The sequence below is a fragment of the Corvus brachyrhynchos genome, unplaced genomic scaffold (assembly GCF_000691975.1).
Source record: "Corvus brachyrhynchos isolate BGI_N302 unplaced genomic scaffold, ASM69197v1 scaffold7, whole genome shotgun sequence".
Taxonomy (NCBI): Eukaryota; Metazoa; Chordata; class Aves; order Passeriformes; family Corvidae; genus Corvus; species Corvus brachyrhynchos.
The window spans coordinates 6,603,860-6,623,798 of NW_008239054.1; the positions used below are offsets into that span (position 1 = coordinate 6,603,860).

The window sequence follows — 19,939 nt, forward strand, 5'->3', positions numbered from 1 at the left end:
AGCAGGCCTCCACCTGAAGCGCAAAGCAGCTGACACACCTCCATCGGCCCAGTGACCCTCTGAAACAGAAGTCTTTGGTTCCCGTGTATCCAGAGCTGCAACTCCTTGTAGAAAACCTCTAATATGGCACACTTGGCATGCAGTTCTTGGCTTTCTGCTCTTCGTGCTTGCTTTTGGGGAGACCAAGGCTTGCAGACAGCCTGACACCTTCCCTTTGATGCAGAGTGCCCCAGTACCAGCTGATGCTTTAGACTCAGCCTTTCATTGCCATTGACCTCGATGAAGCTCTGGCAGCCAGTCTCGTTTTTTATGTCACTGGTTCCCCTGAGCCAGGACTCCTGGGTGAGGTGCAGCAGCATGTATGAGCAGTGCCTTTACTCCTTCAGCTTGCAGGACTGTGGTCTCCTCATGGGACAGAGGAAGCATCAGAGGCAGCCCAGCACACAGGAGAGGCACAAAGGGAGCAGCAGAGTCCCCAGGAGGCAGTGCACAAGCGTGCTGCCACGCCCTGCGGGGGCTAAGCCAGCACGTGGGTGCAGGTGGATCAAGTGCTCCTGGGAGACAAATGATTTAACAGGACAGACTGTGCAATGGCCAACAAATATGCCTGGCCATGGCAATTTTCCTAGTGCAGATTGCCAGTAGCATCTGGGCATTTGTACACAACATGCTTTGCTCTGTTTGATTTGGAGCCCTTGTACTTGTGCTCTGCGTGGTGAGGATTTTTGCGGAAGAGAGCAGAGTGCTACGATGTTGTTTAACTGTGTTCTTTTGGCTGCCCACAGTGTTCCAAGAGGTCAAAAGGGATAAATCATTGTTAATGTTGTTGTCCTTTTGTTTTCTAGACCTGTCAGACCTGAAAATTAGGAGCAGAGCTACTCAAAACCACTGTAAATTAATTTATTGTTGTTCTCATCTCTGGAAACACCACTCTCTCCCAATGACATGAAAAGACTTGTCCTCAAGCCTCTTCTTTCTTGCACTTCGATTATTCTGAACTGAAGAAATTCTCTGTGGTTTTGAGAGGTGCAACAAGGACAAAACTTTCGCTAAAAGCATGATGACTAAGAGAGATGGAGGCTACGTGCTGAATGCAGAATCGAGTCAATGTACCTTGATTTGGGATTGCTTAATGCTATTTGGCTGGATAAAATTTCACTTCATAGGCATAATGGGCATTGAAACTCCTCTTTCTGAGGGATTCAAAACATGCTCTTTCATCTTCTCCCTCTTGTACTCAGAGCAAAGGGAACCTGGTTGCAGCTTCCCTCCCCTCTCTGCTCTTGGTCCTGCAAGTGGCACTGCAATGTAAGTTTGTTTCTGGACCAAGGCTTAATATGCCTGTGGTCTGTCCTTCAGCCCACCATGTGCAAAAAGGCCTTTCTTTCCAGAAATGTTATTGCCCATAAGCCTGGATGATATGCCTCAGAACACTCGGGGTCTTCTCTTTTGCAGTATTTTTGTATTGCTTCTTTTTGTCTGGATCTGGAGCTCTGCCTTGTGTTGAGAACACCCAGGATGGGTCCACGTGTCTGGGGTGCCTCTCCACCCAGCCAGCTTCCAGCAGATTGTGCATAAGCACCACAGTGGGGGCTCAGCCACAAGTCATCAAGAAAAATTGTAGCAGAGAGAGCAGCAGAAACATAAAGTTTTCCACATTTTGCCCTTTTTTAGGATGTAGCATCCTTTTTATGTTTTTTATTTCTTCCAGATAGTCTTAAAATGTTAGCATGAGCTGGTAGAGCTTTTATTCTTTAGCATTCAATGACCCAGCACTAGGTCAATTGTCTAGAGACCTGGCAGGGATGGTGATCCCAAGGCGAGATCTGAACATTTTCTGTAGGTTTTCATAATGCTGCCATCTGTCTCTGAAAACAAAAGAAAAGATGCCAATAGCATGCATCAAGATGAAAGTGAAAGTAAAAAAAGGAATGTCACCCTGTTTTCTTGTTGAAGTGAAGGAAAAATGTGTGCTTTTGTAATGAGAGCTGTGAATTAGCCAGACCTAGTCAAGAAACAGATCTGCATGTATGTGAGCTTGCAAAATATACATGAAACCTAATATGCTTTTCTGTTACAGAAGGTTGAACTAGCTTTATGGGGAACCTTCTGCAGAGCCACTTATTTAACACTTAGTAATCAATGTTAGTTTCTCTGTTAAATTCCTTGCTTTATTTTATGGCTGTTCATTTGTACCCGATTTTATATAGAGGTCATAATGTTTTCCATTAAAATGAAAGCAAATAAACCTTATGAGATTTTTTTTTTAGCTAAAATATATTTAATTTTCTTTTGTGATAGGAGAAGATAATTTTTGTACTTTTTTTATGGAATACATAGAATTTAGTGAGCATTGCTTAGCAGCCTACAGTTATTTTTTAGAGAGCTTTAATTATTAAAAATTCAGCTGTTATGGAATTCTCTTTTTGTCATCAATTTAACAGAGGTATGGTCAGTTTGTTTCATTCCTTTGATGTTGCTATCCAAAACCTAATCAGTGGAGATGACACTCATTGATTTCCAAATTTAGAAATTTGAGAGAAATTCTGAGTAACTTTAAAAAAAACCCTTAAAGTTAGCAGTCTAAAACCAAGTCCTATCCTGTGTGAGCTGAAAGCCTTCATCTTTTTAGATCCCTAAAAGTTCTGGAGAGAGAGGTGGGAAAAGTCCCGTCACTGATCTTTTGACACTGTTAGCAACAGAGCTTTTATTTGCTGCCTCATAGCTTTCACTCCTGCTGTGTTCATTTGAATAACATATAATTAAAAATGTATGTCTTATACAAGAAGGTTGTCAGGGAGCAAACCTCTACCCCTTAAACCTATCCCAGCTAATTTCCTTTGTCTTCCATTTACAAAGGAATGATGAGCTGCCATTTATGCATGGTTGAATACATGAGCAGAAGTCTAAATCTTTTATGGAAAGTCTATCAGAGCCATTGGAGACAGCCTCAAATTAGTTCAAGTAAAGCAACATGTCCCATCTTTCTCCCATCTGACTAAATTTCAGAAACCTTGTTTCAGGCACCCTCCAGAAACAGGCTGTCTGCCATGTTGTGGTCACAAACAATATTAAATAGGAAATACCCAGCTGTGCTTTCCTTTCAGGTAATCAGACTTGAGGTCAGAACGGGTGACGGGAAAGTGGCTGTGTAGATGAACTGCCAAAAGTCCTTGGTTTTCAGAGGAGAAGGGTGTAATTACAAGAATGTGCACAGAGTGCTGAGGCTAATGGATCCACTTGGTGGTTGTTTCTGGATTTTATCTTATGGGCTGTACATTTCCCGACCAGGGGAGCCAGAGAGGCCGGAGGATATCTATCTCTCCTCAAACCAGACCTTCAGAGCACAAGGGCAGAGTGGTGGTTGGCAGGGTTCTGCCAATTCCACGTTCAGGTGCAAGTACTTCCTTGGCATGAAGCAGGAATATTGGTTTAGATAGGGGAGGTTGTTTCATTGTTGTCAGTTGGACCGCCATAAGTTAGTAGAAGTATTTTGCTTTTTCTTTTCATGTGTTGGTTCTGGGGTACCATTCCTACCTTTCCAAGGGAAATGATTAGTGTCATCACCAGGCACCTATGTCTCCCTTCTAGATTGGTAAATGTACAAATGGGAGCACGACTGACTGTTCTTCAGTGATATAACAAGCGTACCTGTTTTGTCAAGTCAGCTTTCCAGTAGAATATATAGATGATATATAGATGTATAGATTTCTGGTAAGAATTAGTTATCAGCTATCGGTTTCTTTCCGAGATAGCTATTTACACGGTTAATTTGAAAAAGAAACATGCTCCTCTCTTCTCTCTCGTCTCTTCTCTCTCGTCTCTTCTCTCCTATTTCTCTTTATTTTTTATTTTTCTTCTTTTTTCTTTTTTTCTCTTTTTTAACAATGTCTGCATAACTTATATTGTAGACCACATCGTATCATGAGAAAATAAAATTAAGAAAGGAAATTGCTCTCCAGATAAAACCAGAGATGTGGTTATCTCCTTGTGAACTCAGAGCTAATTACTAAGAGCAACAAGGATGTAATTTTTTCCAGTTTAGTCATCAAATGAGACACAAAATTATTGTTTGTGTTACTTGTAGTATGGTGTATTCTTGAGATGGTGTTATTCTCACACAGGCTTATTGTTACTATATCCTTGAGCTTGCAAAGACTCAAATTAATGATACACAAAATGTCATTCTTTGCTCAGATATGGCAGTGTGGAGGAAGTCTTGAGATCCATCCTTGCTCCCATGTAGGTCACGTTTTCCCCAAACAAGCTCCGTACTCACGGTCCAAAGCTTTGGCAAACAGTGTGCGTGCAGCTGAAGTGTGGATGGATGAATACAAACAGCTTTATTACCACCGCAACCCACACGCTCGCCTGGTGAGTTCAGCTTCATTGTTCCTGCAATTTCGGTAGCGTTTGTTTTCAACCTACTAACTATTGATTAAGCTAATATTTAACAGGAAGTGCTTTTCATGTTTATTTCTTATTTCTTCTGAAACTTCTTCCCAGGCATAGAATAAGTGTATGATTTTTAATTGCTTGGAAAAAATTAGAAATTCTGTAAGAGTACAAGGTGGCCCAATCTGTGTCAATATTAAATGAATGAATTAATAAATGAAAGAATAACGTGAAGTGAGGTGATCAAAGCAAGGAGAATTGTGCACTTCTGGGAAATGCCTGATACAGGATTCTCTCAAAAAGAATTATAGACACACAATTAATGAATGCAAATCAACACGTTTCAGTGGACAGTAGTACAGCATGGTAACAATATTTAGCAAAATTACCTGTCTTGTGATAATTGTAAAACTTTGGACTGATATAAAATAAAATAGATTTTTCTGTTTGATTTACTGCTCCACCATGTTTAGTTAAGAAAAAAGAAAAAAAAGCAAAACCAAAATCAATATTAAAAAGATTAATTAAAATCAGTCGTGGGAGCTCAGATGAAAATGTTCCTAATAAAATGTTTCAAGTATCAGTTCTGTTGGTTTTGGAGGTTCTTTTAAGTTAGTGTTTATATTTGCCTTGAAATGAAAATACAAGATCATTTGTTGCAGAATTTTTAAGGATAATTATTACTGTGAAAACTGAGTATGTCAGAACAGTAAAGCAGTGTGCAAATTCATAACTTGGATGTATTTATCATGAGGGGCCTGAAGGCTGGAAGACAGTAACACTGCAATGTCCTTACAGTGTCTAGAAAGGAATTAAATGAACTTCTGGCACAAGGTCCAAAATTCAGGCCCCAAAAAAATCATTGTCTGCTGTTGCTTGTTTCTGGAAGGGCCTGATCTCTCCAGAATGATCTCTCTGCATGGAAAGTTTGCGAAACACTGCCTTTCTGGTTCTGTGTCTGGGGTGGGCTGCTGGGCACCTGTCTCTTTCTGCACTGGATCAGAGCTGAGGGACCAGTGTGGGGCACAGGGAGTCCCCAGCTCATCTGAATGGCCAACCCCAATAGACACACCAGGGGAAAACTGCTCTTGAAAACATGAGGCTTTTAAAAGATATGCTGGAGGATGCTGGAGAAGACGAATTTGGTTAGCTTCATCTTGTGTTTCTTTGGATTAAATTGGGTAATTAGATTATTATAGTCCACACATTTGTAATAATTGGTTTACGTTAACATCGTAAAAGCCATTTAGGTTTTATTATCAGAGTCTGACTTGGAGAGAAATATGGGATTCACCCATAGGCAACGCCAGGCTGATTTCAGCTTGTCATACACAAAAAAGAGCAATAAACACTGACAATTTTTCTTGTAAAGTGCTGGGAATCTTACATTACATGTGTGTAATGACAGAACTTTAAAGGATATTTCTGTGACAGTATGGGAAGTTTCGTGTATTGTCTTACTGTAACACAGTGGATTCAAGCTGAAACTCATGCGGGTTTTTTTTCCCCGTATCAAAACAGCTGCTGCTAAACTTTAGTTTCCATAATACTCTGTGCACCACTTGTTGCAGCAGTTGAGTTCAGACCTTTTTACTTCATCAAACCCAAATATTCAGTTCTGTAGCATAACAGGAAAATGATTGATGCTGCAAAAATTGGTTCCGTGAAGTTTCACTTCAAGATTAACGTTCAGACCTCTGAGCTAATACATCATGCTGTTTGTTTATTCAAACAGGCATCTCTGCCTCTGCTTTACAACTGCTTTGTGTTTTCAGTGGTATTTCCACAACTTTGAGAAATGCAAATACATTTGTGGTCTGATGTAAGAGTGCGTCAAGTGACCTGTAAAAATCTGGGGGCTGCAAACGCTATCTCATACCTGACTATCTGAAGTCCCTAGTCAATACAAAGAGAGGCTTTTGAAGACAGACATAAAAAGATGTGAACTCTGCTCCAATCCATAGACGGGGAAAAGTCGGCAGTGAAAGCTTTTCTCTGGAGGTTTAAGATTTCATACTCCCCACCCCTCAAAAGGATGAAATTCAAAGGATGCATTAGCAGATTTTACGAATTTCATCACTTAAGTGTAAAACTGTACAGGTAATTTGCAAATGGATGGTGGTATAATTTAAAATCCTCAAGATTCATTCTCTGCTTTTGAGATTTTCAATTATCTATCTAAAGGAAGTTTTATTTTCCAATATGCCTTCTCAGTCTCCAGCAATCTGTATTCAAGGGCTTCCTCACTTGCAGATTCAGGGAGTTTGCTCAGACAAACTGTCTTCTAGAATATTTTAAAGTTTTACTTGCACAGTTCCAATTCTTTTTTGTCAACATTTAACAAATGTAAGGATAATGAAATCAAATCCGGCACCCAAACATGGTGATTTTTCCTGGCTAGAAATCCTACTCATCACTGTAGCATACGGTTCCTAATAATGTATACAGATAATTTAAAAGAGCATCTGTTCTGGATCGGGTTTTTTTAATCTTTTTTTAAGTTTTTTTTCTTCTTTTTTTTTTATTTTTTTTTTATTTTTTTCAGGAGCCATATGGAGATGTGACAGAAAGGAGACTTCTACGAGAGAAACTGAAATGTAAGGACTTCAAATGGTTCTTGGAGAACGTATATCCAGAACTTCACGTACCCGAGGACAGACCAGGTTTCTTTGGAATGGTACGAGACTGCTGAGAAGGGGGCCTACTTGCGGTTCTCTGAGCTCTCCTACTAAGTCAGTGTGAAGGTGTTTTTGTGCCAAAATTAGTGTCAGAATTTGGTAGAATTCAGTTAAAATTGGTAGACTTTAAAATGTGGTCTCTATCAGAATCTTTATTTAAGGGAATGCTGTTTATGAAGGAGTTCTGTGACAGAGTAGGAGAACAGGTAAGGTTGCCAGGAATTACTCTTTTTAAGTGACATCTTGGGACTGTTAAAGGCAGCAAAGAATGAGGTTTTTATTTCTTGAAACGTTGCATAACAAAAAAAGAGAACAGTAAAGTGTTTTATTTTAGTTGTTGAATTGAAAAGGAAAAGAGTGTTCTTTAACACATGTGTTTGTACATTTTGTCTGATGAAAACTATGATGCTCTGGTGATGGGAAGAAGAGCTGGTGCTAAGTGCTTCCAGATCATAGGGGATTCTGTATATCAAAACCAACATATTATTAATTTTTAATCTGGAGGTCACTTTAGACCAGCAAGGATTCACATGCAATGGGCTCAATATCAGAATCCTCTTCTCTTTTTAAGAGTTGACAGCTCTGTATGCTTCTTGCAGCTTACAAATAAATATAAACTATAGCTCCATGTACATCCATAGCTCCATTACTGCAATCTCATTTGGAGGGGATGAAGGCAGAGATGTTGCAGCAAATACCTGTTTCCTCTGAAAAATCACCAGATACCTGCTGCATGTTAGGAACACAAAACTGCACCTTTCCACCAGGCAAAGATATATCCAATACCTTCCTGATTACCAATGCCACACTGACTTAAAAGTACTTTTGCTGGTAACTTGATCACTCTGCAGATCCAGCTAAACTGCATTCCCACACTGCTGCATCACATCCAGCCCTTGTCTTGCTGCCATCTGCCCTTCAGTTACTCAGCCTCTGCTGAATCTCCTTCAGGAATGGAAAAAAAAGTCTAATGTGGATCGGGTTGGACATACAAAGCATTCAGGACATACAAAACATTCAGGAACCAAGTCTCCCCACAGTCTGCCCTAACAGCTTTGTAACTTATTGAATGAAAAAGATCCTAGTGGGGAAATGCTGTGGTTTCCCTTGGGGAGCTGTATTTCCCCTGGGGAGCTGTGGGAGTTCCCACAGGGAGTGCACCAGCTGTCAGAAAAGCCCTTAGGAGCCTCTGGGAGAATTGCCACCCTCCTCCATTTGTCTTGGAGCTTGCAGGAGAGGTGGTATCTGTGTGATCACTGGCGTGGAAGGTATTACCCACCATTATCCAGTATCTTGAACAAACCCTGGTACAACATTGCTTCTGTTTTTGCCCTTTTCTGCTGGATTTCCACTGACAAGGTCTGAGACTGTTGAAGCAGTAAGATATTGTAAGACTTACCTTCCAGGAGCATTTCAGGAATTTTATTCTTCCCTCCACCCCCATCCTTCCCCCTCCAAAGGAAAGGGTTAGACTGGTGCCAGTGATAGTGCTTCAGCCTCCTGGGGAAGAGAAGGGATTTGTGCAGTTTCTTTTATGATTTAATTGTCATTCTCAGGTAAAGGGTTGACAGTACCTAGAAATAATAACTCTTGTTCAGAGCTGCTTGAGGTATCTAGAGTGTAATTTAGGTGTGCTCTATATATTTCTCTAAAAACAATTCATAAATGCTGTCATCTAGTCGTGAGCATAATAAGAATACACCACTTTTTGGGAGGAGGAAGAATTTAAAATGTGATTGAAATACAGTTGTACTCTGAGAAACTGAGAGTGCAGAAATGACACCTACTGATTCAGCTGATTTGTGGATATTGAGTCCCATCTGCTAGCTTCAATGAATCACTGATGGTGTTCTTTACTCCCGCCTTAGCTGTGCAGTGCTTTTCTGGTCCACAAAAATACTGTGTTTAAAAGTGTCAGCTTTGGTAATAGCTCAACTTAGTGTGAGGTTATTTAATTGTTCAAAGAGAGTATGGGGATTTTTACCTCCCTTAAAAATCTTTTTACTTTTGAACTGAAGTTGAAAATGTTTCTAAGATTACCCATACATCACCCATGTGTTATTCAAACAGAGTCAAGAATTAATGAGCAGCATTCAGTGCTGTGGACTGACAAGCAGACTCTTGTGCTACATTTTTTTTCTTGATACATAGATAAAAATATCCATACTACCCTTAATTGTCTAAAAGGCTAGCTGCCTAAAACTTTACTTAAACGTACTGAATTATGAACCTTTTTGCCTGAGATATGATTGCTTTCCTGCAAACTGCCTGAGACCTAGAAATGAGATAAATATCTTCTTGCTTCTTCTTGGGCTTCAAGCAGCTCTGGAACTTTGTGGGACATGAACCTTTTGACTTGAATAATTTCTTTGCGGGGGCAAGAAGGAGTGAAGCTGGTAGGCACTCAGTGGGTTAAAATAAGAAGATGTCAGCACTTCTGGAAAGGCTGATAATACCTTTTAGAGCACTGATGTATCCTTTTCTGGCACAGCATCTGGTTTGGCCATCCTTCAGCATGTACTTACTGGCAGAGTGGATAGCTGTGCTTTGGTAGGTGTGAAATTGTAACAAGACTTGAGCCCCAGCTCTGCACAGATTGCCCACCTAGACAGCGCAGACTAGGTCAGCTTACAAATCCTAGCTACCCTGGGAAGGGATGGTGTGGGCATCTGTAGGAAGAACTTTGAACCAACTGGTGTGCTCAGTGTTAGTCAGTCTGGTGACACTGCTGCATTGTGCATCTGGATGAAGACAGAGGAACTGGGCAGCTCTGTGATCTTTTCATGTTATTGGTGACCGTGGAAAGGCATGGCTGCAAAGCAAGGGAATAGTCAGGGCTCTTCTCTCCTCTAAGGTACATATTAGGTATTGTTGGAATTGAGGTGCATATCTGAGGATAAAGAGTATGGTCAGTCAGTGAATTTGGCTTTGAACTTGGCATCAAGATTATTTTTAAAAAAGAGAGGTGACACAAAAATCGGGATTTTGCTCTAATTTTCTGTACGTTTGGTCGCTTGGCAGTGAGACTATACTACGTTCTGACACCATAAGTTTTTCTTTGTTCTTCTCAGTTTCTAGCTGATATTTCTTCCAGCTGAATGTGAAGCAACTAAGCTGATAGATTTCTGTTGTGACTTTCCATCCAGTTGCTCTTTCTGCCATCTATCTGTAAAGGCATCTGTCACTGACTGAATCAGCTAGGAAATCAAAAACTTGAATTTTTCTTTTGACAGCTTCCTTCCCCATTTTCCTCCATGACCATCTCATCTTCATTTCCAAGTGCTCAGTCATAATTTTCTTTTAATTTAGGCTAGATATAACCTTAAAAAAAATCAGAAGGAAGATTTTAAACTGTGCCTTTAAAACTATGAAGAATTTTGTTTTGCTGCATCATGAAAGAGAACATTATTTAAATTATCTAAAGAACACATGGTATATATGGTCAAACTTGTAGAATAAGAGAGCAATGTGGTTTAAATTGCATAATCAAAGATATTATTGCATGTCTGTTGTTCCAAGTTCTCAGAGGTATCGGGGTCCCTTCTCTAGGATATACCTCTAAAACTGCATTATAATCCAATTTGTAGAGCTGCCACTTGAGATTGAAATGGTAGCCAAGATTAGGACTGACTAGATCTGGAGATCTTATGCCCATCACAGGAAAACATGCACCACTTGGTTGGCTGTACAGCCTCTGAAAGCTTGGGAGAGGCTTTCTAAAAGGAATTCAAGTGTTTGATAGTAATCTCAAGTGAACATACCATTGTTTGAACCACATGTTTATATGTTTTTGAGCCTCCCAGGGAGATCTGGACTTGCTGGGGTGAGCCAGGGAATCCAACAGCAGTGTGTGGGTCTTACAGAGGATTTTAGTTATCAGTGCCTTTTCAGCACTGGCCTTAAGAAGTTAACCGGTGATATGACAATAGCATTCACTCAGTAGAATCATTCCCTGTGACTCCTTGGATTACCTTTGAGGTAAAAGCTTATGTTTGATCAGTACTAGTGAAGCTGTTTGGCTTGCTGCAAATTCATATCTTACTGTGTCCCACAGTATCATCTGTCCATATCACTAATAGATCAGCACCACTGCCACACTGGCAGAATAAAGAGGATTCTGATCTATTTTGTGGATATAGAGGAAGGTTGGCAGCGCTCCACTGGCCGTATTTATCAACCAGTGTAATGAAGGTTTAATGTCAAAAATCTGTTGTTGATGGTTTGTTTACAATGGACACTGTCTTAAAAAAATGCAAGCCCAAACTAAGAATTATTCATAGAATGACATCTGTATTGTGTAGTTATATGCAAGAGTCCAGATGTTAGGAAACAACAGATTTAAATTTCTCCAAGCAGTACAGGATAAGGTCTAAGGTGAATATCTCAGCAGTTGCTGTTTGTTACCTGTCTCAGCCTCCAAACAGTGGTAACTACATGGCATGTGAGTAACACCAGCAATGTTTCAATAGGAGACACATGCTGTAGAAAGACACAGCCAATAGTCCTGCATGGGTAGAATGTTGTAGATCTGAACGATGTGTTTCAACGGCAAGGTGATCAACATTTTTTCTTGCTTCTGTTTCTCTAATGCAGCACTCTGCAAAAGAACTAAGGTAAGTCACAGAGAAAATTTTGTTCTTATTGCATGACTTGTTTATAGTGGATGTGGGAATAAACATAGCTTCAAAAATGAGTGTATGATCACTGTTTTGATAGAGCTGTTGTACATAAAAGAAACTTAAACTGTATATTCTCATTTAACAAGAGAGAAATATTTTGCAATTTCTCTCATACTTTGTTTCTGCCTTTGAACAGAGAGTAGGTTTGTGGTTTTTGTTGTTGTTTTTTTAATAAATGATGCTGCAGCCAGATTTTCAAATCTTTCTGTGTCATTTCAGATCAGGTAATTTAAAAGCTTTGAATATACTATTCCTACTAATTAGATCTTAAATACAAATTGGACTTCCTGATGTAGTGTGGGTATATCTACCAATGTCTGACAAAATAGAAGAGCCAGGTCAAAATATAGATCATGTATGTGTAGGAGAATGTCAGCACATATTACAAGCATTTATGCATGAAACAGAAAAAGGAGAGAACATAACATGGTAACACCCTGGAGTACAGCCTCATGTTCAAACCACCTGAAATGAAGCTTAAGTTTAGTAAGCTTTTACACAGCTTTTGTTATTTGTGTTTGAGCATTGAGTAACATGCATAGGAGAGTTACTGTAGTTCTGGTGGTGCACGGCATTTTCAAATAGATTATTTAAAAATTCAGGCCCCAAATGGGAGCTCACACTTGAGCGCGTGCCAGGGGCTGATGGCAAAGAGCAGTAGTGAAGGCATTGGATTGCCTGGAAGGGCATCATGGATAAGGGCTTTGCTGCCCTTGTAGCCAGTAGACAGACAAGCAGAGTCATACATTATTAAACATACTAATGGGAGACCCTCTGTTCCTGAAGACAGTTGCTGACAACAACTGTAGAGATAAAATTACCATTTTATGTGGTTATGACTTTTAAGTTGATGTCTCCTGATGTAGAATGTAGAAACATGAGAAGCTTATTGTTTGGTTTATGTAGTTCCATGGCAGTGTTAAAAACAGTCTCTGTAAGATGCTTCTCTTTCCTGTTTTTCTAAGTGTAATTCTTGCCTCCTATTAGGAAGGTAAACAAAATGTTTTCTTTTGACTGTTCAAGGAGGGTTGCAGTGGTCTAATGTGGGAGTGAGCACAAAGCAGTGGAAAGAGGATGTTGGGTAGCACTCAAAGTAGAAGTTGGCAAAGCAAACATAGATAGAACACAAGTATTAAATTTTCCAACTTGTGTGGTTTGCTCTGTGGTGGGTTTAGGCCCTGTAGTTTGTCTTTTTTGTTTGGTTTTAGCCTCCTGCAATCCCTATGTGTCTGGTTATTTTCCACATTAAGAACTCAGGATTCGATTATCATGACTAGGGAAGAGCAGTGAAATTACACCTTGCTGAACTAACTCTTCTGAGATTTACTCTGCTTGTTCCTTTTGTCTGTGATATAATTACACTCAGTAACAGGGGCATTCAGCTTCTTGTTTACAGAACTTATTCTGCTCTGTGTAATTTCAAATTTGGTTATGTGGCTAATACCGGGAATCAGTGGTTATGTCATTGTGTATTTTCAATTACTTTTGCCTCCTGAATACTTAAATGCAAATCCTTGTTAACTAGCCTGCTGTTTTTAAAGTTAGCTAACTTAATATTTTAAAATTTAATCTAAAAGTTATGCACCTCTTCTGTCAGAGATCAGCAACATGAGTAAAGAGCATTTAATACCACACCTAGTGTCTCTTTCCAAAGATACATTTTTGCCTACTTTCATGATTTCTGATTCTAAAATCTTTCTTGTTCTGCCTCAAGAGGGTACTGGTGTCCTTTAGAGAACAAATCCTCCTAACATTTCACATTTGACAAACTGAGAAAAGTGTGTAGTCCTCTTTTCATAAGAAAATTGAACAAATAGATCCTGGGGGAAGAAGGCATGGCAGACTCTTGTTCTGCATGAGTTGCTGGCTTGTTGGGTTTCAACATAGTTTTTCATAGTTTCTACCTATTTCCTTTGCAAATACATTGGAACACAGTGTCGTTCCTAGGGGAAGCCATCGTGTCTGCCTTCTTCAATGCTCAAAGTCAAGACGGTCCAGACAGTTTTATTTCACATTAGTCTGAGAAATTTTACCATTCCATCCCTTTGATCTATTCCAGTTAATGTGCACCAGCTTTGGGATGGATCTCAGAGCCCAGCAGGAGGGGTGTAGAGTGACTACAGAATACCTTCCTTACTTTAGACTAATATTTTAAAATATTCTTTTGTTTTGATTAGCTGAAGAATAGAGGAATGGAAAACTTCTGTTTTGATTATAACCCTACAAATGAACACCAAGTAACTGGACAGAGGGTCATACTCTACCCATGCCATGGCATGGGACAAAATCAGGTAAGAATAATGTTTTATTTTCACTTTGACTAACACTTATGGTTGTAATGTAAGGAAGTGTGGTAAAGTCATTGCAGTAATGCTCAGAGCATGTGTTGCCAACAAGAAGGTGATCTTAGCTCAAGTTTTAATTCTTGCTCTAAATGCTTTTTATTTTGATGTATCTTCAGGTCAGATTTTCTTCATTCTGAAGATGTGTCTACCCAGCCCAGGGAACTCATGCATACCTTTATTATGCCTTTCCACAGGGCTCCTTAGCAGGGGTTAATAATACATCAGTGCAGCTATAGTGTTCACTCATCTCCAAAACCCCTCTGAGCTTCTGTCTGTCCATGCCTCTAAAACTCTTAATAACATTGCCAGCCTCACCTAGTTCCACCCCTGTCTGTCATCATGTCTCTTCCTTGTGGTGCTTGTATAACTGCACAAGAGGTTTTGGACCACATCTTCTCCAGTACTACACTCTACAGAAATGTCCTCCTGGGCTTGGGCTCCACAGTCCTGGAGAGAAGGGGTTCTCTTTAACACTTCCATTCTTGCTCTCTTGGTTTTAAGTTCTGAAGCTGAAAATGCTGGTGTCTTTGTCCATGTTGACTGAAACTGTGTGTGGCAGTGGTTAGTGTTGATGCCCATAAACTTCTCTGTGTAATGCCATGGTAAAAGTGTTGTGGGGCACTGTGTGCCCAGCTAGAATGGCTGTTTTGCATAGTTTTGAGTGACCACCCTCCAGAATTGAAGTTTGGTGTTTGGTGTGGGGTGTGTACTTGCCTGTCTATCTTCATTTTTGGCTTCTAACCCAGATTAGACTAAACACAGTACTTGAGATATGGTCTCATCAGTGACAAGTACCAAAGGTTTTGTGAGACCTCTGGTACATAACCCTATGTCAGCTTGAGTGGCTTGACTGTTTGGGTCCTTTTTTAAAAGAAATTAATCCAAACATGCAAGTAGGAATGTTTGGAAAAAAAGAAAAAAAAGGAAAACAAAGTTTGGAAAGAAACCAGAGATGTGCCAGATAAGCTGTGTACCTGCTATCATTCTGAATTCTGCTTTTAAAAAACCATAAAAGCTTGAGGAGTGTTAAACAAGTCTGTATTGAGGAGAAAGCTTCTAATATGAATTACATTTTGCATGAGAAAGGGAAAAGAAACAACAATGTACTTCAGATCTTAAAAGGAAATAGATTTGTTGATGATAGCAAGTTTATTGCCTAAACTATTATAACTAGAACTAGTTAGTATTATTTATTAGCTCTTGTTTGGTTTATGTCTTAAGTTTCCTAATATTTCTGCCCTGGTGGCCAATATGTGGGGGAAGGCAGGAGGAGAATCTTGCACCATAAAAGCCAAAGCATCTCAATACTGACAGATGTATGCCAATTATGCTAAGCCCCACCTCATCCCTTTTACTCCCTCAGTTCAGTTTCATGCCCAAGTTAAGCATACTTCTACAGATCTGTATAGAAGAGAAGTTAACAATCAGATAACCCTGTCAAGCCACTTTCTTATAAGTAAGAGTTGATTGCTTTTGCAGATTAAGAAGTATTTCATGTATAGGATTACCTGGTAACATGCCAAAGGTATTTATAGATTTTTTTTTTCCTTGTATGGCAAATTACAGAGAGGAGAGGGGTTGCATTTTTTGTATTTCTCTGAGCAAAGAGTTTGCTTAAATTTCATCCCCCGCCAAAAAATAAAGGCATAGGATAAAGGGTGAAAGCAAAAGAGAAGTATAATTGAGAGATGAATTGTCATGGGATGACATTTTTACGGTTATCCTTTGTTTAGCTAGCACTAAGAGATTAACTGAATTTACTGCAAGATATCACATCACTGGATATTAATGCTCTTCCATCTCTGCTGATGGTGCAATGCATCTGTGTACCTGTGGTAGCAGGCGCCAGGCTGAAAGCAGCGACACTCTCGGAGCTGTGCAAACCACTCCCTCTGCTGGCATGCGAGCAGGAGGAGGAAGGAGAAATGGAGAAACTACCTGACTGCAATATAAACCAATAAAGGAAAATATGAGATGACTCAAGAGAACTGTAGAGCCTGAGGAGGGAAGGCCAGACACAGGAAATGGGTAAAACAAGACTAGTGAAATGGACAAAAGCATGGGACGGCTGGCAGGAGCCAGGGAGAAAGGGCCAAGGTGACAAAGGACTCTAATAATTTGGGATAGAGGTTCGGCAACAGGTGATGAGCATGATAGAGGAAAGAGTAAGACAGGGAGTGAACCAAGCAGAGTCTTTGGAGAACATTTTAGTGGAAAGGGGCAGCGTCACTGAACATCGGAGCTGAGATACCAGTTGCAAACGGGGGCGTGAGTAGGGGTGATAGGTAGTTGCAAGAGAATAAGTGGACAGCAGGAAGAGTTATGGGTGGGGGGGACAGAGGAAGGCTAAAATAAGACAAGATGTAGAAACACAAGTGAGATGTGAAATGAAGTTGGGGTTGCTGGACTTGCAGATCACTTTTCTGGCTCATAAGCAGCTGTGAAACCTACCAGCAGGACATTTCTCTCCATTTCTTTCCTGTCCCACCACCTTGTTGACAGTCATTCTGGAAAGGTAGCAGGCTGTTCCTTGTGGTGTGAATTCCTAGGCAGGTGACACTGTCAGGACCAAAACAGTCAAATCTTCCACATTTACATCCATCACTGTCTGCTGATGAAATGATTGTGGCAAGCTTTGGTATTCCTCTAGTATCAACAACCACAGACGTTCAGAGATGTTTACTGACAACTGGCAGCCCTTAACTTTTGTTTGGCCCCTTGGAAGGGAATCTGCCATCCTAATTCCAAACTCTTCCTGCCTTTTCTCCTTGAGTTTGTTCTCATCACTCCACTAATTACCTATATAGAGTTTTAGCAGCAAACCCTCATTCCAAGCTTCACCCCAGTTTCCTGTAGGGGACAACTGCAAAACTCTTCTCACTGGAAACAAATCTCCACTTAGTGACCTCTGAATATTTGTGTGCACTGTGCCGAGAGGAGAGACCTCTGTGCTCTTGGTTAATTATAAGGTCCAGCACCTTCTCCTGTTTTACATCTCAGTGAATAAAACCACTCTCAGAAAACTAAAGTTCCTGGTAGTTTATTGCTGTTCTTCCTTGAATCCGTGGTCTAATTGAGAGGGTTTCCTTGACTCCTTTTGTGTGAGCATGAAAAAACTAACTGGAGGGTTTTTTTAGTTAGTATGTTCATTATCACAAGAAGGTGAGGATAACACTGTAGTGTTAAGAGCTGAGTGTATATGGAAGAGAGGCAGGAAATACACAAAACACTGGCTACTGATTGCTTGCATCTCAGGCTGCTTATGTTTTCTGGGAGTATGTGCCCCACACATGAGAATGAAAAGCTTTGAAATTCAACACCAGTAAGGCCCCTTGCCCTTCTTGGTATGGCTGGGAAGCAGTACAGAGGGCACCAATACATGATGGCAAGAAATCAACCTGATGTGATAAGAGGATGGGAAAACACTGACTGACAATGTTCTTCCCAGAATTCCCATTTGGAGCTGATACATTTGACGTAAATAGCGAGAGAGAAGCAAAGAACTTAGCAAAGCCCTTGGGTTTTCAGCAAGAAAGAGTATCAGACTTGCTAACCTCTCTGCTGGTTCTACCCATCAAGTGCAAACTTTCTCCTACATGCAAAAGAGCAGTAGCTAGGCACAGAGAAGGATGAAGGTGTGTTTCAGGGTCCAGTGAGGTAGCCAAAATCTGCTGCTGGCTCCAGTACCAGTGAGACACTGATGCAGCTGAGGCATATCCTGTAGATTGTCCAGAAGCCAGAGACACTGAGAAAAAGGCCTCATCAAGTTTCCCAATAGCACTTAAGGGGATCTACTGATTCTCAGAAGGAAAGAAATGCAGCAAGGCTGCTAGTTATTCAGCCATGGATTAGTTTGAAAATGTTTCCTCTTTCTGCTGACAGAATGCAAGAAAAGGGAACTAAAAAACACTATACCTTTTGAGGAGGAAGAGATTTATTCCATGTATTACCAGAGCTTGGAAAAGCCTAAAGCCTGAAGTACTTATTCAGTTTGAAGCAGTGTAGGGTAATGAACTGTATTATGTTCATTGGGCAACAAGGCAGGAGTGCTTGGTTGCTAGTACGATAACCCCATTCCTTAAAGTTATCCAGAAATTAACCATTTTATTTGCTGTTCTTCGGAATTTGGTGCAAGTCCTTGAGAGACCATTCAGGAAAGATGTCAGTAGGGAGAAGTGCTCTGATCTAGTAGCTGCTCCATTTATTCTTGATGCATCTGGTACAGTCAGCAGCTTGCAGGCTTTCACTTATACAAATTGCTAAAGAGTTATTATGTCTAATAAATCCCCTAACAAGCAAGGCTCTAAATATGGCTTTGTGAAAGTGGCAGCTGTAAAAAGTGTCCATCCACACACAACTGAGCAGAACTGAGGCTTTTTCTTTATTCACAAGCCATAGGATTAAAATGCATGTCCCTGTAGTTCACTGTGGCACCCAAAGTAGCAGGTTTTCCCTGTGCCAATCAGACTGAACCTGGGAGTAAAGCCTAAAGGCCAGGGAATAGCCCCTGCCTATTAGGGAAAATAATAATAATAGGACCAATATTCACACAATTTACTTTTGTTGTTGGTGAGATTTTTTTTTTTTTTTGCATAAGGAAAAGTAAAGGAAGTGCAACCTTCACTGTGGGAACAGATCCTAGCAATAGTTTTCAAGGGAAAGTCATGGTCTCCAGGGTCTTATGTCAGCAGGGAGACTTCAAACCTGATGTTGCTTTCTCAAAACACTCATTTCCCTTTGTGGCTTACCACAGATGAATGGTGGTAAACAGGTGCATTCTGGAGGGGTTGGTCGCTTCCATCATTGCTGGAAAAGAAAAGCCATGAGGCTCCATATGGTGATGCAGTGGGGAGCATTGGTCAGTGTAAGGCTGTGACAGCCACCTTGGCAGAGAAATTCCTGATTGTGATAATGGGAGGGGTAAATTTAATGAAACAGCTACCATCAGTGTAGTCTAGATCAGAGCTCTTACACTTGGAAATGGATGGCTGCAGATTTTGTTATACTGAAACTCAATTTCCAGCTCCTCTTTCAAGGTTATTAGCCTTGGTGGTTGTTAAGGATGTTTTTGTGGTAAGTTCAAGTATATATACATTTCTGAAGTGGTACAGCCCCTTTCACAAAGTCTTACCGTCTCCAGAGGTGAAACAAAACAAAAGAGGGTTCCTTCTCTCACTCATCCTTTTATTGGTCTCTGCTAATGCAGCTGTACTATGGGTAATAAGCAATTTTCTGATGTTTATAAAACTCTCCTCTACTTTATTGAGTATCATCTAAATCAGATCTAAACACACATCCGTGCACTATAGTCATCTAAATTATTCATAAGCGTGCTAAATACAAACAACTCTCAAACTCTGCTGCTCTTTAATGACGTCCAAAAGTTGGCAAATGACCATGATAAGTATAACATTTTGAGGAAGTCTTCCACCATAACTGCTACAGAAGCCAGGAGTTTCAGAGTATGTTCAGAACACTTCTGTAGAGTATCGTACAACAAGCAAAGGGAGTAAATTGTCTTTAAGGAAGTTTTGTTCGTGTTTAAAAGCAGCTGTAACTGATTTGCTTCAAATAATATCTTAAAACTTTAGAGAATGAAATGCTCATCACCATGCATCCTTAGGACTGGAAATGATCATTATAACTGGAAATGAACCTGGACCAAACTGCATTTGAACTATGCAGTGAGTAACTCCTTAGTTAAAAGTAACATTACTTTGTGATGACTGAATCAAGAAGACATAATGTCAGGCTAGAAACTGTTTTCCATCCTATTTTTAAGGGGGGTTTAGAAAGTGAAAGTCAAATAGTACAGTTGAATTTTGTAAATTCTTTAATGCTG

General features: G+C 40.2%; 1 protein-coding gene across 1 annotated transcript in view; it reads left to right on the forward strand.

Annotated features, from left to right (window-relative positions):
- GALNT12 (polypeptide N-acetylgalactosaminyltransferase 12) overlaps positions 1–19,939 on the forward strand; it is a 51,828-nt gene that overhangs the window by 23,257 nt on the left and 8,632 nt on the right. Inside the window, exons 9-11 of the mRNA XM_008637542.2 lie at positions 4,198–4,374; positions 6,941–7,072; positions 13,930–14,043. Coding sequence (XP_008635764.1) covers positions 4,198–4,374; positions 6,941–7,072; positions 13,930–14,043 — 423 coding nt within the window. The remainder of the gene's footprint in view (positions 1–4,197; positions 4,375–6,940; positions 7,073–13,929; positions 14,044–19,939) is intronic.